At 42.1% G+C, this 26724-nt stretch overlaps 1 protein-coding gene across 2 annotated transcripts; it reads right to left on the bottom strand.

Moving 5' to 3' along the window:
- Positions 1 to 1136: 1136 nt before the first annotated feature.
- On the bottom strand, positions 1137 to 25222 carry ino80c (INO80 complex subunit C). 2 transcript variants are annotated; one of them, XM_080208665.1, is made up of 5 exons: positions 25077 to 25222; positions 20334 to 20444; positions 9314 to 9425; positions 7285 to 7352; positions 1137 to 1739 (listed from the first exon to the last, which is right to left on the bottom strand). In XM_080208665.1, the coding sequence occupies exons 1-5, from the start codon at positions 25200 to 25202 to the stop codon at positions 1608 to 1610; spliced, it is 549 nt and encodes a 182-aa protein (XP_080064791.1). In that variant the 5' UTR covers positions 25203 to 25222; the 3' UTR covers positions 1137 to 1607. The 2 variants fall into 2 exon arrangements, with proteins under 2 accessions (XP_080064791.1, XP_080064799.1); XM_080208673.1 differs by lacking the exon at positions 25077 to 25222 and adding an exon at positions 24908 to 25019.
- Positions 25223 to 26724: the final 1502 nt, after the last annotated feature.

Genomic DNA, 26724 nt, shown 5'->3' with positions numbered 1-26724 from the left:
CCTACTCTTTAGCATAACACCCATCTCCCTGAATTGCTCTTGTATTACCCCTCTGCTCTTTCCACCTACGTCCTTCTCACCAATATGTACAATCACATCTGTTTGATTACCTTCGCTCTTTAATATACGTCCTACCCTCTCACAGACATCCAGTACGCCAGCACCAGAGAGGCAGACTACCACCCTGGAGTCTCGTTCGCACCCACAGAACTGCCTGTCTGTGCCTCTAACCATCACATTCCCCACCACTATTTCTCTCCTAGTCCCCTTCTTTCCCTTCTGGGCCACGGAGCCTGTCTCCATGCAGGCGATCTGGTCCTCATGGCTTAGTCCTGGAAGGTCATCTCCCGCCACAGAATCCAAAACAATATACCTATTTTGGAGGGGATACCCACAGGGGATTCCTTCACTGACTGATCACTGCCCTCCCCTCTGTCGCCCATCCCTTGCTATTTTGGGAGACTGCCACTGGGGTCCTCTCTGGGACATCACCCTTCTGACTTTTGCCCTTCCTAACTGTGACTCACATGTCATCCGCCCAAGGCCCCGGTGTGACCACCTGCCTATAACTTCTATTATTCTCGTTCTCCCTGACTAAACTTAGGTCATCGAGCTGCAGCTCCAGCTCCCTGACATGGTCCCTCAGAAGGTGCAGTTACACACACCTGGCACAGATGTGGACTTCCGGGAGGCAAGTTATCTCCAGAAACCCCCAAATCTGACACCGAATGCAACAAAATGGTCTCACTCGTACCCGCCATTTACTTTATAGTTTTGGGAGATCAAACAAGAGAGAGAAAAAAAACAACAAACAACCTACCTTGCCTCCGCCTGCTCTCGCCAAAGCCCAGTGAGCCAAAGCCCTTACAGCTCATACTCTGCTCCCTGCTCACTCCGCTGCCCGCTCCCGACACTGCCCACTGTCTACTGCAGCCTTCTTTTTATACTTTGCGCGCCCTTCCCGACTTACTCCACGCCTAACTTCCACTATTTGGAGATTAAAGATGCAGATGTCCAGAGTGTTGCCAGATTAAGGAAAGAAACACAGGTAACAAGACACTTTTCAGATATAGCCCTCTTAATGTGGATTCCATTCTGCTATGCCAGTTTTTTTTTAACAATTTAGAAATCTCAAAAGCATTTGAATTTTTATTATAGAAACAATTTAACTTTAATCCAGAGAGTCTGTAATAAGGGCAGACAAATTCCTGGGCTTCACTCCAACTTGGGAGCTGGAGGGCACACTCAGCAATGGTACTTTTACTCAAATCAAAAACACAACTGTTGGTTTTCCCCACAGGAAAAACCTGTGCTGGAAGTCCGAGATACTTTTGGGAAAAAAATCAAGAGCTGTTTTACAATATATTAGCTTTGCATGCAATATTTTCCGCACACCCTGAAGTTTCCACATGGAGCTAGTTTTACATTGCAGTGTTTTTACATTTCCCATTAACAATTTACTTAAAAATATTGTTGCCAAAGCTGCAGTTGCTGGAAATTTCTGTTGAGATGAACAGGAACTCCTGAATGTCATAATTCACCAAGTACTGCTTTGCACAATAGAAAATTTATCTTCAGGCACTTCGCATATAATTTTGTGTCCTACTTCATGGTACTATACTTGTTGCTTTCCTTAAAGCCAAATAACCAGTCACAATGTCTGAAGGAAGCATGCGGATGTATGAGAATTCTTCTGTGCTGCTATATCGTAGCTTGCTTTGTGGGTCTGTATAATTGGCCTGTAAGAAAAAGTAGCACTCCTGAGTAAGTGAATCATCCAACAAGAATGCACTTTAGGAACTGCAGTGTGATTAGCAAGTCCAACTGTCTAGCAATTAATTTTAATAGATGGAAATATGTGTGATCACGAATTAGTATATGTTGACTTTCGTAGCTTAACTCCCAAACTACACTCTCATAGTACGAAGTGTGTGTTGGGAGCATCAAATTGCAAATCAAAAATACAACACTAATAATAAAATGTGAAGTAGTTATGTGAATTAAGGCACCAAAACAGATAATGTTTCATTGTAAAATTTTGTCAGTTGAAAGATGAAATTAATCAACTTTTAATCAGATCTTTTCCTTTTAAAAATTTCTGGGTGCAATGCCATACGATTATCACAAATTGAGATGATTGACCAAACTAAATATAGTCTTACCATAGTGGGACGATAGTCTCATAACTAAACAAAGGCACAAGAGTTGTATTGGATAAATAGGATATTAACTCCACTCCCTGATTCCTGTTAAGTATTTTATTTACACCGCATGTGGAGTTTTCTCCATCCACCTTATTTGTGTTTATAATTGGGAACCAAACTACTGAAAACTTCACTGTATAATTTGAGCCTGTTTAAAATAAACAAAATACAGGTTTTTGCAAAGAAGTTTACATTGTCCATGGTCTCAGCCTGGAGCTGGCTCTCAGTTGGTGATTCTGCTTTCCTTGCTGAGATTGCATATATTGCATCATATTCTACTGAGTGGTGTTTTACCCTTTACTGCAGAGTTTGTAACTTCCTGGCACTTTCTCCTCCATTGCTCTTTTCATCCTCTTTCTAAGCTGAAATATACCCTCTTGGCCACTACTCACACTCAAGTTCCTACTCAAGGAATTACAAAACCACATGCAATTATCTTGTTTACAGATTTGTGAAACATAAGAGATGCAATTTTACCAAAAAGGGCGGGAAAATGGGAGGTTTTCCCACCTGTTTTTGGAGCAAGTTTAGTGAAATGAATTTACAGTACTCTGTGCAACACAGAGGTCGTCAGGTCATTCACAGTGGCGATGATCCCCTGGACATGGCCCCTCCCCCCCCACCGACACTGCCAGCCCTAAGAGGCACTGTCCCCCCAGCCCTAAGAGGCACTGTCCCCCACCCCTGCCCCCAAATTGCCAAAGGGCCTCAATGATCTCTAGTCCCACCAGCAAGGCCATTACACCTGGTTCCTGTTGCAGGGGACCACATGTGATCCCCACTGGTGTAGACCTCCACCGGTGGACTGGGCTTGATAAATAGATTTAAATCAGCCTACAAATACTGTAATCAGCCTCACATCAAACCCTGACAGGAGACAGGAAGGGATTTCAAAGGACCATGATACAAGCTGAAAGAAACCACAAGAAGAACTGTCATAAACATCAGAGGTTGCCTGTCACCAGGAGCCAAAAATTAAGGTATTTAAGAAACTAACTGTTGCCATAAGACAATCTTCAAGGGTCATATCCACACACCCAGTAAGGAACAATAAATTTTCTCTTTCTCCCCGAACCTGTCCACCCTGTTGAGTCCATTGACTAGTTGACTGCAGAAACCATTGCAGTTGCTAAACTGAATCTCAAATTTTAGTTCCTTTACTTCAGAAAGACGGAATTCAAGCAATGGCCTGCAATGATATCTCACGGAGACTGATTTGAAATCTCATTTTTACGTATTTTTATCTGTTTTTGATCTTTGTATTTTAATGACTATTCCCTTAACCCAAGTAACTTTCAGCAGTAGTTTTTGTAATAAATGAACCTTTATCTTGTTTAAGACTAAAGCTTGTATACCGAGTTATTTTCAAATTAAAAGGGGACTATGTGCACACACACACACACACACACACACACACAAATTTTAGCTCAGTGACCAATTTGAGGCAACACCTTTTAAATGGTCTTGACAAGATTTTAAACTCTGGAATTCCCTTCCTAAACCTCTCCTTTAAGATGTTTCTTAAAACTTACTTCCATGGCCAAGCTTTTGGCTACTGCCCTAAAATTTCCTTAGAAGGTTTGGTAATAACATGTTATGAATTTGGCCTTGGGACACTTTACTATGTTAAAGACACTACATAAACAAATGTTGCTGTTGTTGCTACTAGTCTATTATTACTTTTCTCAAAATTTAGAAAATACTAATTTGGGTTCATATAGGATAATTACACTTGCTGCCATTGAATTCCAAATATGCCCACTCAATCTGCTTTCTGCATTATTTAATGTACCTAATTTAGTGTCATTTATAAATTCAGATATATAATTTTTTTTTATAAAAGTAATTAATTAATAAGCTAAAACGCTGAGGTCTCCGAACTGATTCCTGGGAAGCAACACTTGTCATATTCCACCAAAGTAGCTGTCCTTTATCCCCGCTCTTGTCTCCTACCTCCCAACTAATTTCCAAACCAAGTCAAAAGCCACTCCAATTCGATGTGCTTTCATTCTTGCCATAATTTTTGTACGGAACATTATAGAATGCTTTCTGGAAGTCCATACAGATAGCACTCATTGGCAATTGCCCAGCTTCCTTATCAGTGACCTTCAAAAAAGACAAACTGGATTAATGACATGATTTACCCATAAAACCATGTTGACTCTCTCTGATCAGAGTGCATGAGTATCTGAAAATTCATGATTCAAGGTTGTACCAATTTGAAATGGACAGAATGGGGGCGGGGCAGGGGGAAAGGGAACTTGCATAAAAGGTTAAATAAGCAAACAACTTAGATGTTGGAAGATTTCTCTTTTTGCAGAGGGTCAATGACCTTTGGAAGAATACAAAAGTTCAAAATGGGGTGATGTGACTCATGTTTATTATGATCTCCTGGGTCTCTTTTAAATTGTCTTTAAGGAATTGTCTTTGAGGAACTTTCCAGAATTGTATTTTCCTCAATTTGGTCCAGAGTTGTTTTTTTTTACCCCTTTTTAAATAAATGACATGGTCATTGTTAGATGGGAGCACTGGGACTTCTGATAAGTCCAACATAAAGTCTAGCTGTTTTAACTGTTCACAAAACAATTTGGACCTTAAAAAAATAAATATTTCTCTCCATTTCAAAAATCAAATGAATAAATATGTTCTTCAGATTTTGTTTCTTTTTTCAGCTTCTGATATCACTTTTCCAGAATTGAGTACTGGTGACCAGGCTATTTTTGAAGCAGATTTTACTTGATCACACTGTTAATGCTTCCCACCATCACACTGGTCAGATCAAATTTATCATGTGTTATGCAAATAGGGCATACTTAGATAAGCTTTCAAATTGAGAGATGGAAGAGTGTGCTGGAGCACCTTGGCTAGGTGAGTGGTTAGTTCAGAACGGTAATAGGCTGCCAATGGGGCCCATATCTTTACAGTATCCAATGCATTCAGCTGCTTAATGTTTCACTGAATGAACCAAACTGGCTGGAAATTGGCACTCACGATGATGGGACCTCACGAGGCAGCCTTGTGGGACCTCTCATTTAGCATCTTTGACTAAAAACACTTCAAAGTCATCTTAGTTTGTCTCATGCACATGCTGAGCCCTGCAATAGTCAAATGGGGATGCACATGAAATCTTCTCCCCCTTCCTTGGTTGCCCTCTACCATTTTCAATTTGAAGCAAAGCCAGAGCTCCACTCTGATCCATACGTTATGAGATTGCTGAGCTCAGCCTGTGGATTTTGAACTCAGTTTGCTGATCTCCCTGTGGTAGTTTACTAGCTTGATTCTAATTGTAACTTATTTTTATTCTCCAATTTTTAAAAGAAACAGAAAGGAGCTGTTATAAACAGAGTAGGTTTGGCATGTCTGGGGAGGCAAGAGATGATGCAAGGTAAAAAAAGATTAGCTGATGTTTGAGGTATTCTGTGCATTTACTGCAATTCTTTTTATTTTTGGAACAAAAGGTTTATCTGTGTCAACTTGCAGAGTAAACCTCAATTTAGATTAAATCCAATTAAAGTTTTTGAGGATTTAACTGATTTACCTTGAGATGCAACGAAAGTCCTTGTAATATTGTACAGCTGTGCTGAACTTCAATAATTTTAGTATGCTGCATCTGGCATGCCCTCCTGCACTCTTCATTGAGCCAGAGTTGATCTCCTGGCTTGATGGTAATTTACCAAGGGGATATATTGGGCCATGAGGTTACAGATTGTGGTTGAGTACAAATCTGCTGCTACTGATGGCCCAGTGTCTCATGAATGCCCACTCTTGGGTTGCTAGATCTGTTCAAAATCTATCCTATAATTATCCAGCTCCTTTTAAAAAATAGCTACTCAACACTGCATCAGTCAATTACTTGGTTTGTGGTGGGGGCGGAAAATTTTTTTCTAATTTCTTAACTTACAAGAATGACGTGGCCATGACTGAGACAAGGCTTAAAGGTCAAGAATGGCAGCTCAAATTTCCTGGTTACAGGATTTCAAACTGGAAATAGAGGAGGCCTACAAAAGAAAGGATGGGAATTATCAGAATATCGGTTAAAGGATCAATCAAGCTTGAGGAGGGATATACAAGAAGGATCATCAAATAAGCCTATAAATGTTTTATTTATTCATTTATGGGATATTGGTATCACTGGCTAGGTAAGCATTTATTGACCATCCTTAGCTAGTGATCTGACATGTGGTAGCAGCTGAAGAACCATAACTCTGCTATTTCTCCAGAACTAGTGAGTGAGCAGTCAGTCAGGGTCTCATTATACAATCCAACTTCTCCTGCTTGTGTACGTGCAGTGAAGACAGGATTAAATTTAGTTGTGATAGCAGAATCACTCTGCAGGTACACAATGATCACTTAATACAGAGGAGGAATGCCAACACCAGCTGAGCAGAAGCACAGACGGAACTATGCTCAGGACAAGGTGCGAACAAATAATAAAAATATATCTCCAGATTATGATAAAGCAAGCTCATTACATGCTTCCACTGCCCAAAAGTATTAGGATCCACACAGAAGTCCCTCACCAAAGGTCACTCCATGGGATTTTTTTTTTGTAATCCCTTCATATTGCTACAAATTGCAGTCCTAGGTGGTAAATTATGTTTTGCAAAGAAATATGGTGGGATACAATTTATATTGAGTGATACATGGATTAATCAGATTCATTTAAATCCTTCCATGGCCTCGTTCCTCCCTGACTCTGTAGCCTCCTGCAGTTCTACAACTCTCAAGCTCTTCATTCTTTTGTTTCTGCCTCATGCATCCCCTCCTACCACTAAATATTCCCACTTTCTTAAAAATCATCCTTCATTAAAGCTTTCAGTCATTCCTAATATCTGTTTCTTGGCTCAGAGTTCATTTTTTTCCTATATCTTTAAGGACCTTGTGAATTTTTATTTTAAAGGTACCAAGTAGCTACTTATTGCTGTGGTATAATTCAGAACAAAAAAGTATCTGGTTTCTAGATTAACATGGTAAATAGCAGTACAAGGACAATATTCAAAAGGTAACTGTAGTTTAACTTTCTCGAATTTGTTTGCACGATATCAACTGTATGCAATGAAGACGAATGTATTCTACTTACAGGAAGTCCTGAAATATCAGAGTATTTTTTGGCCGGTTTAAAGGAAGGAAGAGCATCAATGCTGGAATCTGAAAATTTTAAGAGAAAAAGGAATTGATTATTGCTGTGATGAACATCTAACCAGGCAAAAATGGGGAATCTTTCAACACACAAAAATCAAAACATGAATGTAATCTGTGAATTTACAAGTTTAAATCAAATTTATTAACAGTAGAATGCCAACAAAGCTAGCACATATCTTTCTGCCATCACAAAGAAAACTATTAAGATCACTTATCCATAATAAAAAATGTTTTGATTAAGAAATGATCTTAGTCATAAGTCTACAATCATATTAAGTAACAGACCTCACAAACTTGAACACTTTATGTGCAGAAAGCATAATTTTTTATGATTATGCCTTTTCAATAAAGCAATGCTAGAAACTTATTCCTACAATTACAAAGTGGCAATATGTTTTGTTCCAATCAATTTTCGTGCAGTGAATGTTAAATTCAAATGAAATAGTTTAGTGCAAGAGCAATTACGTTACAGTTGTAAATTAAACATTTAGTCCTCAGATTTTCAAAACAGATTTTTTTTGGTTTTATTCCAATTCAGTCAAATCAAGTCCAATTCAGAGCCTCAACAAGTTGAGACATTCTCAATCCAGGCTGACAAGACAGGGCTCTCAGCTCCTGTCTTGGGCTTGATCTATCTCCTCCAAGGCTTGACCTCATTTGCATCTTGGCCAAAATGCCGCTTTTAAGATTGCTCCAAATGAAGCTAAAATGGAACCTAATGACTTCAACCAAGCACAGCACGTTAATGCTACATTTGATCTCAGCCAAAAGGCCGAGAAGTGATGTATTACGTTGGTCTACTGCACTCAAGAGATGAGATGAGAATGACTGCCCTTGACAGCAAGGCAGCAGTTGACTGAATGTGAACTAAAATCAATAGGAATCAGGGGGAAATCTTGCTGTTGGTTTGAGTTATATCTAGTACAAAGGAAGATGGAAGATTGTTGGAGGCCAATCATCTCAACCCAAGGACATCACTGCAGGAGTTCCTCAGGGCAACATCCTAAGGCAAAGCATCTTCAGCTCTTTCATTAATGACCTCCTTCTTGCCATCATAAGATTAGAAATGAGGATATACACTGCTGATTGCAGAGTGTTCAGTACCACTTGCAATACCTCAGACACTGAAGCAATTTGTCCATATGGAGAAAGACCCAGACAACATTTAAGTTTGGAATGATAAGTGGCAAGTAACATTTGTGCCATCCATACAAGTGCCAGGTAATGGCCATTTCCAACAAGAGTCTTTGGCATTACCATTGCTGAACCCCCCCACTATTAATATTCTGGTGATTATTATTAATCAGAAACTTAACTGAACCAGCCATACAAACACTTGACTACAAAAGCAGGTCAGAACTTGAGAATTCTGCAGTGAATAACTTATCTCCCGACTCCCAAAGCCTATCCATCATCTGCAAGGCAGAGGTTAGGAGTGCAATGCATTTGCCTTGATATGCACCATAGCAATTCACTAAGGCCACTTCAACAGCACTTTGCAAACTCACTCTACCACTTAGGAGAAGGGCAGCATGCACAACCAGCCAGTTCCCCTCGAAGTCACATCCTCATTTGAAGCTATATTGTGACAACTTGACTGTCATTGGGTCAAAATTCTGGAACTCCCTCCCTAATAGTGCAGTGGGTGTACCTACAATACAGGGATTGCAGCTGTTAAAAAAAGATAGCTCTCACCTTCTTAAGGGCAACCAAGATTGCACAAGAAACACTGGCCTTGCCAGTGATGCGCATGGCCCAGGAACTGACAAGAAAAATAATTTTGCTCAAATATAAATGCTTTAAGTAGCAAAGAAAAGCAAATTCCTCCATTAGATTTCCCACTAAGTGGTATGAGGGAATAATGGAAATTTACTTTGCCACAGAGGTTGAATTTTATGGTACGATTATGTAAATTTTTGAATACATTTAAAAAATGTAAAAAGATAGCGAGTGTCACTGAAACTCACAGTTAGGATCATTCAGTTTCCATGGTAACATCCTCTCGGTAGCAAGAATTTGTTTCAGATTTTTCCAAACACGGCTCTTCTTCCCAGCACCTGCGCCTCCGATGCCAGAATGCTGAAAATTAAAATTCCAAAGGCATACAATAAAAAGTTAGTTAATTGTTTACTGCAGTACTACTCTTTACGTAACATTTTTTTCTAATCTGTTTATGTAATCAATAAGCTAATATCACTTGGATTTTTAGTTCCAACAAAAATAACTTAATCTGCTCAGTTTCCTCACTAGATATAAATGAAGAAAACTAATATTGTTATATTCAAACAATGTAGAGAATCAATTAAATGCATGAATAAATCTGTTGCAGTTTTCAAATGCGGAGCTTCTATACACATTTTTGCCCATTTAAAATTAATATGGTTCTTCTGGCACCGCACAAAAGAAAAACATTTACTCTCAATACTTCCCAAGGAAAATAAGTTAAAACGTCATGGCGAAAATACCAGCCTGGACAAAGATAACATTGCATAACCATAGCTCAAAAGTAAAGAACCAAGAACAAAAACAGCCCGGGAAACAGGCCCTTTGGCCCAACAAGCCCGCACCGCCATTTTAACATTACCAGTCCCCCCTCCACCCATGACCCTTATCTATGCTCGTGGCATTCCACATTGAGAGAAAACTCATTTAGGGACAATTTGTTACCTCCAATCAGCCTAATAGCACATCTTTGGGGTGTGGGAGGAAACCGGAGCACCCGGAGAAAACCCACGCAAGCACGGGGAGAATGCACAAACTCCCACAGACACTGGCCCAAATCCATGTGTCTGCACAGCAAACAGTGATAGCCACTGAGCTGTCGTGTTGCCCAGCATCTGGTCCAGTTTAAGCGTACACTAACGACATGAAGTACTAGGCTATTCTCGAACATCCAAGAGCAGCCCTTGTACGACCCATCGCATGTATGCCCCCCATTGGACAACAAGGCAGACCGACTTAAAACCTGTGAATTAAAAGAGAAAAACATTAGTATCATTCCACATCCTTATACATTACCAGGGACATCCCAATGCTAATGAACCTTATTTAAAACAATCTCCTATATCCTTCCACCTCCAACCCACTCATGTGCCTGTCTAAGTAACTCTTGAACAACTCCAGCGTGCCTGCCTCCAGCACCTTGCTTGGCAGAGCATTCCATACCCCCACTACCCTGTGTGAAAAACCTCCCTCTAATATCTGTGTTATACCTCTCCCCCCTCACCCTAAGCCTGTGGCCCCTCGTACTGTGTGTTTCTAACATAGGAAATAGCTTACCACTGTTTACTCTACCTATACCCTTCATAATCTTATATACCTCTATTAGATCCCCCCATTGGTCGCCGTCTTTCAAGGGAAAACAGCCCCAATTTGCTCAATCTTTCCTCATAACCCAGGCCTCCATACCAGGCAACATCCTGGTAAACCTCCTCTGCACTCTCTACAGGGTCTCCACGTCCTTCCGGTAGTAAGGTGACCAGAACTGGATGCAGTACTCCAAATGCGGCCTAACCAACGTTCTATACAACTGCAACATTAGACTCCAGCTCTTATACAAAGAGCAACAAAGAACAACACAGCACGGGAAACAGGCCCTTCGGCCCAACGAGCCCGCGCCGCCGTCCTACTATCTCAGTGACCTATTCATGATTTTAGTCTACGCCTAACGTGCGAGGATCAGGGAGGTCCAATTTAGGGACAATTTTAGTACCCAATCAATCAGCCTAAAAGCACATCTTTGGGGGATGTGGGAGGAAACCGGAGCACCCGGAGGAAACCCACGCAACCACGGGGAGAACGTGCAAACTCCCACAGACACAGGCCCAAATCCATGTGTCCGCACAGCAACAGAGATAGTCTCTGAGCTGTCATGTTGCCCTCGAGATGGTCCAGTTTAAGCACACTAACGACATGAAGCAATAGGCAACTCCCGAAGCAACATCCAAGAGCAGCCCACTACAACCTGCCGCCTACATGCCCCTTGCTGGACTTAAATGCCTGTGGAGACAAAAAAATTCATTATTAAACAGGCAAAGACTAACATTCCTGAGGCAAAACGTATTCCCAAGCCTACAATGTTCAGTAAGGCCTACTATATCCCCCTATATGTAGCCCGCTCATATGGCTGTCTAAGTGACTCTTAAACAACCCTAGCGTGCCTGCTTCCACCACCTTACTCGGCAGTGCATTCCACACCCCCACTACCCTTTGCGTGAAAAACTGCCCTCTAATATTTGTCTTATACCTAGCCCCCCTCACCCTAAGCCCGTGACCCCTCGTTCTATCCATTTCTTGTAGCGGAAAAAGCTTACCACCATTTACTCTATCTATCCCCTTCATAATCTTATAAACCTCTATTAGATCCCCCCTCAGCCGACGTCTCTCAAGGGAAAACAGCCCAAGTTCATCCAATCTTTCCTCGTAAGACAGCCCTTCCATACCAGGCAACATCCTGGTAAATCTCCTCTGCACTCTCTCCAGGATCTCTACATCCTTCCGGTAGTACGGCAACCAGAACTGGACGCAGTACTCCAAGTGAGGCCTAACCAACGTTCTATACAACTGCAACATCAGACTCCTACTCTTATATTCTATACCTCTTCCTATGAAGGCTAACATACCATACGCTTTCCTCATCACATTCTGCACCTGTACCGACACCTTCAGGGACTTATGCACTTGCACCCCCAGGTCTCTCTGCGTATCTATACTCCGGATAGTTCTACCTTTTATCGTATAACTCCCCTCCACATTATTCCGGCCAAAGTGCATCACCTCGCATTTCTTATACTCTATACCCCTTCCTATAAAGGCTAACATACCATAAGCTTTCTTCACAACCTTCTCCACTTGTACTGCCACCTTCAAAGACTTGTGCACTTGCACCCCCAGGTCCCGCTGTGTTTCTATACTCTTTATAGGTTTACCCTTTATCATATAACTCCCCCCTACATTATTCCAGCCAAAAGGCATCACCTCACATTTATCAGGATTAAACACCATTTGCCATATATCTGCCCAATATACCAGTCTATCTATATCCCGTTGTATTGCCAGACACTGCTCCTCACTGCCCGCCAATCCAGCCATGTCATCTGTAAATTTGCTGATCACACCACTTACTCCCTCTTCCAAGTCATTTATATATACTACAAAAAGAGGTCCCAGTACTGAGCCCTGCGGCACACCAGTGACAGACCTCCAGCTAGAAAAGGACCCTTCCACTACTACTCTCTGTCTCCTCTTACCAAGCCAATTCTCAACCCATCTAGATACCTGGCCTTGTATCCCATGAGCCTTAATCTTTTCAACCAACCTACCATGAGGGACTTTGTCAAACGCCTTACTGAAATCCACATAGACGACATCAACGGCTCGTCCTTCGTCGACTGTTTTTGTCACCTCCTCAAAAAATTCTACCAGATTCGTAAAGCAAGACTTCCCCTTTACAAAGCCATGCTGCGTATCCCTAATCAGATCGCAACGCTCTAAGTGCTCATACATCCTATCCCTAAGGATCCTCTCCATCAACTTGCCTATCACTGACGTCAAACTCACCGGCCAACAGTTACCAGGGTTATCCTTCCTACCCTTTTTAAACAACGGTACCATGTTCGCTATCCTCCAGTCCTCTGGGACCTCACCTGTGTCCAAAGAAGAGACAAAGATTCGTCAAAGGCCCAGCAATTTCACCTCTCGCCTCCCTAAGAAGCCTAGGATAAATGCCATTGGGCTCCGGAGATTTATCAGTTTTAATGCTACCTAAAAGCCCTAACACTTCTCCCCTCGTAATGGATAGTTCCTTCAATTGGTCTACAGCTCCCTCGAAGACTGTACCAGACATCAAGCCCCTCTCCTTCGTGAATACCGACGCAAAGTATTCATTCAGGATCTCCCCCATTCCCTTGGACTCTAAGCACGATTCCCCTCTTCTGTCCCTGAGGACTGATTTTTCCCCTAGCCACCCTAACATAGGAGTAAAACGCCTTTGGATTTTCCTTAATCCTACCTGCCAAAGCCATTTCATGCCCCCTTTTTGCCCTCCTAACTCCCCTTTTGAGATCCCTCCTATTCTCTCTGAATTCCTCCACCGCTCTCTCTGTTCCCAGTTGCTTAGACCTGACATACGCCTCTCGTTTCTTCCTGACCAAGTCCTCAATATCTCTAGTAATCCACGGCTCTCTAATCCTACCTTTCCCATCCTTTCTCTTAACTGGCACATGTCTTTCCTGCAACCATTTCAGTTTTCCCTTGAAAGACACCCACATGCCTAACATGGACTTGCCCTCCAACAGCCTATCCCAGTCTGTATCCCTAAACTCCTGCCTAATCTGGCTGTATCTAGCCTTCCCCCAATTTAGCACCCTGTCCTTAGGGCAGCTCTCATCTTTTTCCATTAGTATCCTAAAGTAGACAGAGTTGTGGTCACTATTAGCCACACATTCACCTACTGCAACCTCAACCACCTGACCTGGCTCATTGCCCAGAACTAAATCCAGTATGGCCCCCTCTCTAGTCGGGCTACCTACATACTGCTCTAAGGACCCAATACACATCTTACGAATTCCTCCCCGTCTGAACCCCCCAGCTCTAAGCACCTTCCAATCCACCCCAGTGGCAACAAGTAGCAATAGGAATAAGCACACTTATCTGCTTAACAGCATTGTTTTTCAAATGCAAAATTTACTTATGGAAGTTTTATTATTTCCTTCACTTCATTCCATAAACATAAATGGATTTTCAAAAAACAGTGAGGTTTATTGTGGGAATTATTAGATTAGGACATTATATTTGTATGCATTTAGGATTATTGATGGACAGAAAAAAAGAGCAGGAATAAATGGGCCATTTTCAGCTTGGCAGGCTGTAACTAGCAGGGTACCAGAAGAGGAATCTAGGAAACAGGGTTTACAGTTTCAGAAGAAGGGGTTCAGCATTTAGGGTTGAGATGCGGAGAAGTTTGTTCACTCAAAAGGTTGTGAATCTTCAGAATCCTCAATGGCAGAGAACAATGGGAACTCAGCTATTGAGTATGTTCAAGACAGGTTTTGGGATAATGAGAGAACTAGGGGATAATGTGGGAGGATGGAGTTGAGGTAGAAGATCAGCAGTGATCTTGTTAAACAGCGAAGCAAACTGGAGGTTAAACGGCCTTCTCCAGCTCCAATTTCTTATGTTATTTCCTTCTAGTGGGGTGCACCTACTCCATACTCTGGTGATCAATCAAATGAATATGTTACTTTTCTTTAATTGAACATTTGTTGTGACAGAGCAAATGCACAAGAGGGAAAGCAGAACATAGCTAAAAAAACCAACCACAAAACAAACTGGTTCCACTGTCATTGAGATTTTGTAATATATCCTTGTCAGCCATCCCCCATGTAATTAATATATGTTGCATTTATACAAAGAACAATCCAGCACAGGAAACAGACCCTTCGGCCCAACGAGCCCACGCCGCCATCTTAACAAAGCATTTTCCTACACCTACCTTGCCCCGTGTGTATGCTAATGGTACCCCTATTGTAACCAGATTCAGGGGAGAATAGTGTAGGGTCAATTTGGTACACCAATCAGCCTAAAAGCACATCTTTGGGGTGTGGGAGGAAACCGGAGCACCCAGACGAAACCCATGCAACCACAGGGAGAATGCGCAAACTCCCACAGACACCGGCCCAAATCCATGTATCTGCACAGCTAGCAGTGATAGTCACTGAGCTGTTGTGGTGCCCATCTGCTGGTCCAGGTTTAAGCACACAACACGACGCGAAGTACTAGGCCACTCTCGAAACATCCAAGAGCAGCCCATGCACGACCCACCGTGTGCATGCCTCTCGTTTGACAACAAGGTGGACTGACATACCTGGGAATTAAGAGACAAAACATTAACACGTAGTATTACATTTCCAGTATCGTCCCGAGGCTCTGACCCTTTTTAAAACTGTCGCCCATAACCCTCCATCCCTATGTCACTCACATGCCTAAGTAAACCTTAAACAAGTCCAGCGTGCCTGCCTCAACCACCTTACTTGGTAGCACATTCCATACCCCCACGACCCTCTGTGTGAAAAACCTCCCTCTAGTATCCATATTATACTTCTCCCCCCTCACCCTTAGCTCATGACCCCTTGTGATATTTGTCTCCAATCTAGGAAAAAGGCTGCCACTGTTGACTCTGTCTATATCTTTCATTATTTTATACACCTCTATCAGATCCCCCCTTAATCTCTGTCTTTCTAAGGAGAAAAGCCCCAGTTTACCCAATCTTTCCTCATACCCCAGTCCTTCCACACCAGGCTTATATAGATGATCTGGAGGAGGGAACCGAGTGTAGGGTGTCGAAATTTGCTGATGACACCAAGATTGGGGGAACGGCAAATTGTGCGGAGGGTGTGGAGAGTCTGCAGAAGGATCTAGATAGGCTGGGCGAATGGGCCAGGAAATGGCAAATGGAATTTAACGTTGGCAAGTGTGAGGTGGTCCACTTTGGTAGGAATAATGGTAGGAAGGACTATTACTTACGTGGCGAAAAACTGCAGCAGGCGACGGTGCAGAGGGACCTCGGGGTCCTTGTGCATGAGTCGCAAAAACCCAGCTTGCAGGTGCAGCACGTGGTCAGGAAGGCGAATGGGATGCTGGCCTTCATAGCGAGGGGGATTGAACATAAAAGTAGGGAGGTCTTGCTGCAGCTGTATAGGGCATTGGTGAGGCCGCAGCTGGAGTACTGTGTGCAGTTTTGGGCGCCGCACCTGCGCAAAGATATTTTGGCCTTGGAGGGAGTGCAGAGGAGGTTTACTAGGCTGATACCGGAGTTGAGGGGTTGAGCTATGAGGAGAGGCTGAATAAACTAGGCTTGTACTCGTTAAAGTTTAGAAGAATGAGGGGAGATCTCATTGAGACGTATAAGATGATGAATGGGATGGATAGGATAGAGGTGGAGAGACTCTTCCCGCTCAAAAAAGACAGTAGGACTAGGAGGCACAGCCTCAAGATAAAGGGGGGGGGCGGTTTAGAACGGAGTTGAGGAGGAACTTCTTCACTCAAAGGGTGGTGAATCTCTGGAATTCTCTGCCCGTTGAGGTGGTGGAGGCTGCCTTGCTAAATATTTTTAAGACGCGGGTTGATGGGTTTTTGATAAGAGAGGGGATTAAGGGTTATGGGGAGAGGGCGGGAAAGTGGAACTGAGCCACGACAGATCAGCCATGATCTTATTGAATGGCGGGGCAGGCTCGAAGGACTAGATGGCCTACTCCGGCTCCTATTTCTTATGTTCTTATGTTATGTAAACCTCCTCTGCACTCTCTCCAGGGTCTCCACATCCTTCCGGTAGTAAGGTGACCAGAACTGGACACAGTACTCCAAATACGGCCTAACCAACATTCTGTACAACTGAAGCATTAGACGCCGGCTCTTATACTCTATACCCCTTCCTATAAAGGCTAGCATTCCATAAGCTTTCTTCGCAACCTTCTCCACCTGGGTTGCCACCTTCAGAGACTTGTGCACTTGCACTCCCAAGTCCCTCTGCATTTCTATACTCTTAATTGGTCTACCTTTTATCATGTATCTCCTCCCTGCATTATTCCTTCCAAAATGCATCACCTCGCATTTGTCAGGATTAAATGCCATCTAGCCTCAGATATTTCAACATTTGTTTTAATTTGTTCTTGAGATATGGGTGACACTGGCAAAGGTAAACTTATTGCCCATTCCAGTTTCCCAGAGGCAAACCGAGCAAGTTGCTGTTACATTCATGTCTGTCCATATCCCCCAAGGCTGTGATAATATTTGAAACTGAGTGCTTCTGGCAAAATCTGAACTGAGAAATTAGCTGATTATTGATGAGGAGCTGCTTCTTGATAAAACTATTGACGACTCCTTCCCTCACTTGATTGCTGACTGTCAAGTGGCTCACAGACCAATCAGTAACTAGCCAGATTAGATTTCTATTGGGTCAATGTCAACATCATAGCAAAACTCAAAGTATCATGGCTGTTGGTGCAATTTGAATAGTGGCACATGTCTTCAGCGCTGCAATTGGGATGTTGTAAGTATTCAAAGCCTGGCTGTGTACAGTGTACTCAGCTGCTGCTTAATGTCACATGGAGTCCAACTGGCTGGATGTAAAAAAGGGAACCTCAGGAGTACACAGATCATCATTTACTCAACTCACTGGAACCCAACAGATTAGCACTGTAAATGTACTTTTTACATTTCAGAAGAGGATGAATTATAAGCCATGCCAATCAATAAAATAGCATTACTATTCAAACAGTGATAACCTAGTGTTCACCAACAATGTCAAGTGGCAATTTTAAGATCAAATATTTTATACAGTTTATTTAGGACTTCATTTGAATCTTTTTTGTCTCAAGGTAGAACATTGCAGCGCAGTACAGGCCCTTCGGCCCTCAACGTTGCGCCAACCAGTGGAACCAATCTAATGACCCTCTAACCTAAACTATTCCAATGTTATTCATATGCCTATCCACTGACCATTTGAATGCCCTTAAAGTTGGCGAGTCCACAACTAAGGTGAAGCATTACACTGAAAAACAGAACACTTTTTTCCATTTTAATCAGTGTCAGCAACAAGCATTCATGAGGGAATATACAGCAGAATCAGATGCACCTAGACCAAAAGAATGCATTCAACCCAGCATCAGGAAAACGCCACCATGAGAAAATGTCACATGCACACACTATTTGTTCTTGAGGCACAATGACAATTGTACAATATACAAAACTGCTCAATTGCTAGCATCCTTTTCCAGCACTTCAACTTCAAGGCTAGCCCTCACTAAAATAAATGAAATTATTTCAGGCAGTGCCTTCTTCAAACCACCACTGACAAAAACTGCCAAAGCAAACAGCCCCAGATGAAATACAGCAGACAATGAGCCAAGGACCTGCTTTTGGGCAGAGCATATATGACAAGACAAAGTCTTCTTATGAATTCTAATGGAAGAAGTAGATCCAAAATCACTGTGTGGAACGCATGAATATTCTAGATTTGGGATAAGAACACTAAATCTGAATTTACTTTTGCCTTTAAAATGTCCTTAGCTTTGGCAGCATTTGATCAGCAAGACTGAATTAAAATGGCTTTCACCCTTATGCACCTACACAATTTGTTTCAATTTACGAAAAAAAACACTATAAACAGATTTATGCACACAAGCAAATTTATTTTATAGTAATTAATAGTTGAGGTTCTTCTAAAAACAGGCAAGACGTTATACAATAGATCAAGAATAGTTACTAGATTGGATTCATGAAATGAAACACCTGACATGCAGCAAGAACCCATGATTCTACAGAAACAGCAATATACTTAACATTGCAGCATCACAAAGTCATCCATGAAAATAAAGTAGCATGGTCCACATAGTAATTAGGTGAAGCTTTCAAAAGATAGAGTCCATTGTTATAGAACATTGCACAACGAAGTTGTGGGTCAGTACTGACATGTTCCAATTGCTTTGCTCAAGTTTAGTACCTGTAGCAATCTGTCAAAATGTTTTCATGATATTAAACAGAAGTTTTAATGTAGTTACCAAAGGAAGTTATCAAAATGTTGTAAAAGCGTAAGAGTATTTGAAATATAACAATTATCCATTGTACTACAATCATTGCTGTACCTGATTGGATGAAATGATGCACCTATAGACCAAGGACATGGCAGGAGTTATGTTACTGCCTTTTTAAGCAAATATTTCAAAATTGAAAGCGATGAATAGACAGAATTTGATTAGTGCACAGGAAAACTTATTTGTTTCATGAGTGCAATTAGTTTTATCTAATGAGATACATAGAAGTTACAATCACAAACAGGACATTAGGTTTACACAGACAGTTTCTTTCAAAAGAACAAACATTTGCAAACATCAAATTTCTATCTACCTTCAATCTCTTTTCCTTCATTTACCTACCAATTAACCTTGAATAGATTTTACCCTAGCAGGGAGGATGTAGAGAAGATGTTTCTTCTCATCAGAGAATCTAGAACTAGAAGGGTCACCGTCTAAAAATAAAAGATTGCCCATTTAAGACAGAGATGAGGAAATTTGAACAATGATGCAATTCTCTGGAACTCGGAACTCTCTTCCTCCTCAATTCGCAATGGAAACAGAATCTTTGAATATTTTTATTACAAAGCTAGATAGATTATTGATTACAAAGAAGTGAAAAGGGGTAGGCAGGAAAATGGGGCTGAAGTTACAATCAGATTAGCCATGATCTTATTCAATGGTGGAGCATACTCCAGAGGCTGAGTGGCCTTAACTTGTATATATGTACATATGTTTAGAGCTGATAGGGAGTATTAAAAACTTGGACTTGATAGTTAAAGTTCATTCTTGGGTTTAACAGAATTACAGAAATAATTTGCCCCTAGAATCATGACAGTGCAGAAGGAGGCCATTTGGCTTATCAAGCCTGCGCCGACAACAATCTCACCCCAGGCCCTATATATTCCCGTAACCCCACAAATTTACCCTGCTACCCCTCCTGACACTATGGAACAATTTAACATGGCCAATCAACCTAACCTGCACATCTTTGGAGTGAGAGGGGAAACTGGAGTGCACAGGGACAACACACAAGCTCCACAGTCACCCAAGACCAGAATTGAACCCAGGTCCCTGGTGTTGTAAGGCAGTAGTGCTAAGCACTGTGCCACCGTGTTACCCAAGTTTACTAGGTGCCACAAAATTAACACTCTTAATGCCCTTTTCAGCATTATAATTCTCTGCAAGAATGCTTAATTATCCATTCAGTTATCAGAAGCATTTATGTAATGGGACAATATTAGGCTTTACAAGGTCATTTCTGCATACTTTTCTAAGTCTCAGCATAAAATCCTAATGACAATTATGAAGCTTTTACAGGATTGAAAACATGATTTGAATGATGGAAAGGGAAATGAGCAAAGGGTAAATGTCCACTATAGAATTTACTATTTCTGGTAAAAGATAAAATACTTACAATAAAATTTGGATCCTTAAATACCAAAGGTTTTACAGCAGGTTCACCATGTCCAGGACTAGAATCTGTCGCCAAACTTTTATTCTCACCAATGGTATCCAATACAATATTCTATATAAAAAAAGAAACAGCAAGTTCAAAACATTTTACCTTACCTGTTCAGTTGTTAAAAAAAAAAGCACACATCAAATTAGGCAGAAAAGTTGACCTCCATGCCTGGCTTGCACAGTCCTGTCAACCTCCTCCACATGAGGCAGAGGAAAGGCTCCATGCAAATGGAATGTTGGCAGACATGGGTCATCTTTGATGTACTATTCTCCCAAAGCGAAGGGGTGTTAAAGTCCTGTTAGCCTTAATCCATCCTTTGGCAGCATAAAGAAGTCAGATCCAGGCAACAAAATACACAAACTAGAATGTTGTCACAGTCCTAAAAAGTATACATGTTGAATATCTGTGAATGGTGAACCAAGTCAGGAATAAAATTACTGATTTCATATTTTGTCTGGCCTGGGACTTGCTTAGGTGGATCACGTGGGTAGCAGGGTGCCAACAGAAGCAGACATGGCCCTGTTTGTGCTGTGGAGAGTGACCAGACACCTGGTTTTTAAGCAGGTGGAGATAGCCTCTTTTGGACAGCAGGACAATCCTGCATCAAGGAAGTGGCATCTCCCCAGCTGTAGACTTCCATCCAAGCCTATGCACGTCACTCTTACTCTCCAGACATCCGACAATGCCCAAGTCTTGCCCCTCAGGAGCCAGTCAAGGGCACCTGTCAACTCTGCCAGACAGAGCTGAGCATTAAGCCGCTTAGCACCCAACAAACCGACCACCCCCTAGAACATAAGAGTGCACGTGCCTCAGAAATGGAAAAGGCATTTGGCTTTGAACTATCCTCTGCCAGACCTCTTGCAAATGTAAGCATTGAAGTTGGGCAGACAGTTTGCCAAACATTTACCAAGTCATAGGATCCAGCTAGATCTCTCGTCTTTTCCATTGCAGCCCTGCCCTGCTGGGTACCAAAGCCATCCCTCATGTCGAGAATACAGTTGGATGATGCCCTCACTGACATCAGTAGAGCCAAAATGAGTGGGCACTTCTTCAAAGAAGTGCACTTGTTTTGCGTTAGCCTCGGATACATGCACAATCACCCAGTCAGATGGCGAGATAAAGTAAGCAGCCTGGTATAAACTCCTTGACCCTCCAGACCCCCAGCTGAAAATAAGAGGCCAGCAAGATAGCCATTTTGTGTTCCTTGCCACTCCCAGTGCCATGTAACCTTGTCTCTGAGAAAGGTGTGGGTTTCATATAGGAAGTACACCACATACTTCCATTTAAGGAGCTCAGTGCTAAATCCACAACATGTCGCTTTCTGATATAGAGGCTAGTTATAGTTGTCTTCACGGCTAAAGTGTATTGTAACCACCACACACACTATCTACCACAGGGAGGGAGTGGAGTTACTTGTGATTCACCACTCCTTCAGCATTGAAGATGCCTTGGGTTAGTGCAGCTTGAGTTGGTTCAAGTCCTTGGTCTCACACACACAATCTTTACAGCAGAGTGGATGGACCTGATCAGCAGCATCAACTCCAACCATTGGTCGAGGGCCAGCTGGTTCTTGTCACGGCAATCTAAATTATTGCCAAAATCTGTCAGATGTCTGGAAAGAGGAGACTCAGTAGGGAGTTTAAAAGGTGAAAAGCTGCAGCATGCTACGGTGCAGAGAGACCTGGGGGTGCTTGTGCACAAGTCACAAAAACCCAGTCTGCAGGTGCTGCAAAGGCGAGTGGAATGTTGGCCTTTATAGCAAGGGGGATAGAATATAAAAGCAGGGAGGTCTTGCTGCAACTGTACAGGGCACTGGTGAGGCCACAACTGGAGTACTGTGTGCAGTTCTGGTCGCCGCACTTGCGCAAAGATATATTGGCCTTGGAGGGAGTGCAGAGGAGGTTCACTAGGCTGATACTGGAGATGAGGGGGTTGAACTATGAAGAGAGACTAAATAGACTGGGTCTGTACTCGTTGGAGTTTAGAAGGATGAGGGGGGGATCTTATAGAGACGTAGAAAATAATGAAGGGGATGGATAGGGTAGAGAAAGAGAGATTCTTCCCGCTTGGGAAGGATAGCAGGACTAGAGGGCACAGCCTCAAGATTGGGGCGGGGGGGCAGTTTAGATCAGAGTTGAGGAGGAACTTCTTCACTCAAAGGGTGGTGAATCTCTGGAATTCTCTGCCCGTTGGTGGTGGAGGCTACCTCGCTAAATATATTTAAGTCACGGGTAGATAAGTTTTTGATAGACAAGGGAATTAAGGGTTATGGGGAGAAAGCGGGAAAGTGGAATTGATCCACTTCAGATCAGCCATGATCTTCTGGAATGGCGGGGCAGGCTCGAAGGGCTAGATGGCCTACTCCTGCTCCTATTTCTTGTGTTCTTATGAGCACATGCCTCAATGCAGGAGACTTCAAATACTTGATAGTCCCACAATAAATGATCACTGTCATCCTGGTAGACACAAAACATTCGACCTAGCCCTCAACAGGGTGGAGTGGGTGGCCCAGCTGTACCAACCAGCTCTATCTCTGATACTATTTATCCCCAGAATCAACCACAGGTTAAATGGGAGTGCTTGCTCCATCTCAGGCACTGACCATATGGATGACACTGGGAAAAGTTCCATCCTCAGCATCATTACCCTCAGTGCAAAAGTCAGAGAATGGGGGCCCTCCTCAATGCCCCAAGTTTGCAGTTCCTTTTTAGTTGAATCCTCAAGGTTGAGAAGGTCTGGGGGTGACAGCACCTGGCCAGTGGGGCCTCAGCCGCATCAATTTCTGCCCCTCCCTTGGATATAGTTTCTCTTTCAGCACCAAGAACTACAGGACACACTGTGCCATGTCTCACCCTCCCAAGGTATGGATGAGCTCCACCAACAAAGCATGGCATTGCAGGGCTCCAGACACCAAGATTTTCAAGGCATACCAATTCCACTTCCTGGGATTCCATGGAGAAGTGTCCTTACTTACAGTTTGGTTACTGAAGGTTAAAGGGGGTGGGTTCAGGTCATCATACCAGGGAAGAAGGTGTGATATATTCACATTTGTAAACAATGACCAGAGCAACTACTCTGATGGTGGATAGGCTGTTAGCCTCCAAGTTAAAGGGAGGTGGAGGAATGTCAGGATTTCCAAATAGTTATACTTTAAACTGCCTACTTTATTCCAAAATATAATGCGGTTGGGTGCCTTAAGGATAGCTAATTAGTATTTCTACCTGGATGCAATGGACAGAGCCACAGTAGTGTTGGTTTACAGGGTCTTTCTTGAGATAATCCCTGACCCTCACAAATTGGTCAGTTTGCAACAACGTGAGAGAGAGAGCAGAGCAATAGAGGCAATCAGCCTCTATTATTGTTCACCTCATAGAATGCGGTGGAAGCTCGCATTTGGATTGAAGCAACCATGCTCATGAGGACTTAAATGAAGCTGAAGGTTTCACCTAGCTTTGGGTAAACAGAGACATCTCCAAGAATTACTACCACTGGGAAAGTTAATTCAGGGATAAGAAGTTTTGGACAGGTTCTTGGAGAATGAAGTGTCCACTACAGGAACAGAGTATAATTGTGGAGTGGTAACTTCAGACATTTCACAAGTCAAATCTTTTTGTAGTTTGTCCAAATATTCATAGACAACTTATTTGGTAATGTCATTTCTAATCCGTGGATTGCAGTAGAAGTTTTAAAATATAAAATATTGTGCATTCTTTTCAGTCGGAATTCAAATATCTTTTTAGAAGGTATTAGTTTCTATGGGAATTGTAACATGTTATGATTAATTTACTCCCAATATTGGCAGTCAGCTAGAATGGAAATAAGGAAAATATGTGACCTCATAAAATGCCTATGGAGATAAGGGAATCAGAGGAAATGGCAGAGGAAAGTATATCACCACCCCCCCCGCCAAACCCCCAATTGCTGAAAGCACAAGAGATGTTGTGTGGCATAGTAGATTAGCACATGATTCTGCTTAGCTCTGGGATCTGAGTTTAAATCCAGCATATATCATAGATTCATGGAATTAAAGTGTCCTTCCTCAAAACTTCTGAGTCAAGTGACCAGTTAAACTAACAAAGAGCAGGCACACATTAAACCTAAGTAACCATTCAGTGCCTCAGTCAGAACACGGCTGTCACAACGTAAAGGTTGGGGGGGGGAACTAAAAAACTAGGATAAGGTATTTTGAAATCAAGACATCATCTTTGCCAATAAGCTGAAAGGATAATAAATGCAAGTTACGACGCGGCAATTTTGGATGATCTCAAGTTTATGGAAGATACACTGTGGGACGTCAACTTTGTTCCTCGTCAAAGATGTAGTCTGGCATGCCGAGTATTTTCAGTTTCCCTGTTTTTATTTATGGTCAAGCCAAAGACGTCTAACTTGATAACCTCTCAATCAACATTTCTTTCACAAAAACAAACAATGGCAAATGATATATTTCCGAGTGCAAAAAAGGAGTTAATAGCAACTTGTTTCACCCTTTTCATACCAGAATCTTCTATTGGATTTTTGAAACTTACTTTTTTGCTCAGACTATGAAAGTATCCTTTCTTGATACTCTGCAAACGTATAACCATAGCCACAAGACGTAATGCTGCTGTTTGATTTAATCTGCTCACGTCCCTGGGCGCTTTTTAAACACATTCGTCTCCGCGGTTAATATTGCCTACACTCACTTTCTGTATTTACCTGCCCTATTTTCTTTTTCTTTGCCGCTGCACCTCCACTGTTCCCCGGACTGGTGGGTCTTTTCTTATGGCGGTGTTTGGTGGGAGTAGAGGCCGCCACTGTCACAGGCGCTGCCAAGGCCGCCATTCTCCCCACATTTCCGGGTAACCAGGGCAACGGAACTGGTGCGCGATTACATCAGACGCAAAACCGTAACGCTACAAACATGCGCACTAAGTCCTTTCACTGAGTTTGGGGGAAGTTTATCTTTAAAGGTGTTGAGTTCATGGAATGATAGAAACCTTACCGTGCAGAAGGAGGCCATTCGGCCCATCGAGTCTGCACCGACCACAATCCCACCCAGAACCCTACCCCCATATCCCTACACATTATACCCACTAATCCCTCTAACCTACACATCTCAGGACACTAAGGGACAATTTTAGCATGGCCAATCAACCTAAACCCACACATCTTTGGATTGCGGGAGGAAACCAGAGCACCCAGAGGAAACCCACGCAGACACGAGGAGAATGTGCAAATTCCACACAGACAGTGACCCAAGCCAGGAATCAAACCCAGGTCCCTGGAGCTGTGAAGCAGCAGTGCTAACCACTGTGCTACCAATTGTGTTCAATAGTGTGTCACCTAGCAGAGGGCGTCAGCTATTTTTCTAAATAAATGCTGAAATGTTTTTGTATTAAGTCCATAATTAAATCACTGAAATTGTAATGAGAACAGATTTGGTAGAAAGATATTGCATTATTTCACAAAATCATTATGGCACAGGAGGCCATTCAGCCCATCATTTATGCATCTACTCTCCCAATTAGCAATTTCACTAGTGCCATTTCCCCAGCATAATCCTGCACAATCTTCCTTTTCAACTAAGTTCTAGTTCCCTTTGAATGCTTTGATTGAACATGCCACCATTACAGTCTCAGGCAGAACATTCCAGGCCTTATGAGATTATTTTCGTTGTCTCTTTTGTAAACCAGTTTATATCTGTGCATTCTTGTTCTTGATTCCTTCACGAGTGGAAGTTTCTTTCTACTCTATCCAGTACACTCATGATTTTGAATACCTCTATAAACTCTCCCAATAACCTTTTCTGTGATTTTTAAAGAAAACAATTCCACCTTCTCCAATATATACGCAGGTCCACTTCCCTAGAACTATTCTCACATATCTTTGCTACAGTCTTTCCAATGCCTTCATATCCTTCCTAAAGTTGAAGCAGTTCCTAAAACTGCATGTAATACTATGTTTATTTTAAATTTCTATTTCAAGAATTCCACAATTGCTTTTTCAATGCTTTAGCCATTTCTGTATTATTTAGTGCTTCACATTATCATTTATATTATCTAACAGCATTGTAGATAAATGGAGGCATAAAACTACAAAGAGCAATAGATTAAGTAAGTAGGCAAAACTGTGGAAAATTGATTTTAATTTCGTTGAAGTTATCCACTTTGGACCTAAAATGGATTAGTTGTAGTATTTATAACTGGGAAAAAAGCTAGAAGCAGTGAATGTTGAAAAGACTTGGGGTCTATGTGCATAGATCATTAAAATATAACATACGGATATTAAAAATAAAATAATGAAATACTCACCTCTATACCTAGTGAACTAGAATCCAAGAGGTTAGAAGTTATGCTCCAGCTAT

This window comes from Carcharhinus amblyrhynchos, chromosome 2 (assembly GCF_965287045.1).
Source record: "Carcharhinus amblyrhynchos chromosome 2, sCarAmb.v2.hapA, whole genome shotgun sequence".
Taxonomy (NCBI): Eukaryota; Metazoa; Chordata; class Chondrichthyes; order Carcharhiniformes; family Carcharhinidae; genus Carcharhinus; species Carcharhinus amblyrhynchos.
The sequence above is the reverse complement of the archived record's forward strand: the minus strand, read 5'-3'. Positions and strand labels throughout refer to the sequence as shown.

Excerpts from the sequence above, each read along its gene's own strand:
- ino80c (XM_080208665.1), bottom strand. The coding sequence starts at position 25,202 with ATGGCGGCCTTGGCAGCGCCTGTGACAGTGGCGGCCTCTACTCCCACC. Across the intron at positions 9,426-20,333 it reads TTAAGGATCCAAATTTTATT|CATTCTGGCATCGGAGGCGC; the intron begins GTAAGTATTTTA and ends TTTAATTTTCAG. Across the intron at positions 7,353-9,313 it reads GAAACTGAATGATCCTAACT|ATTCCAGCATTGATGCTCTT; the intron begins GTGAGTTTCAGT and ends TAAAATTTTCAG.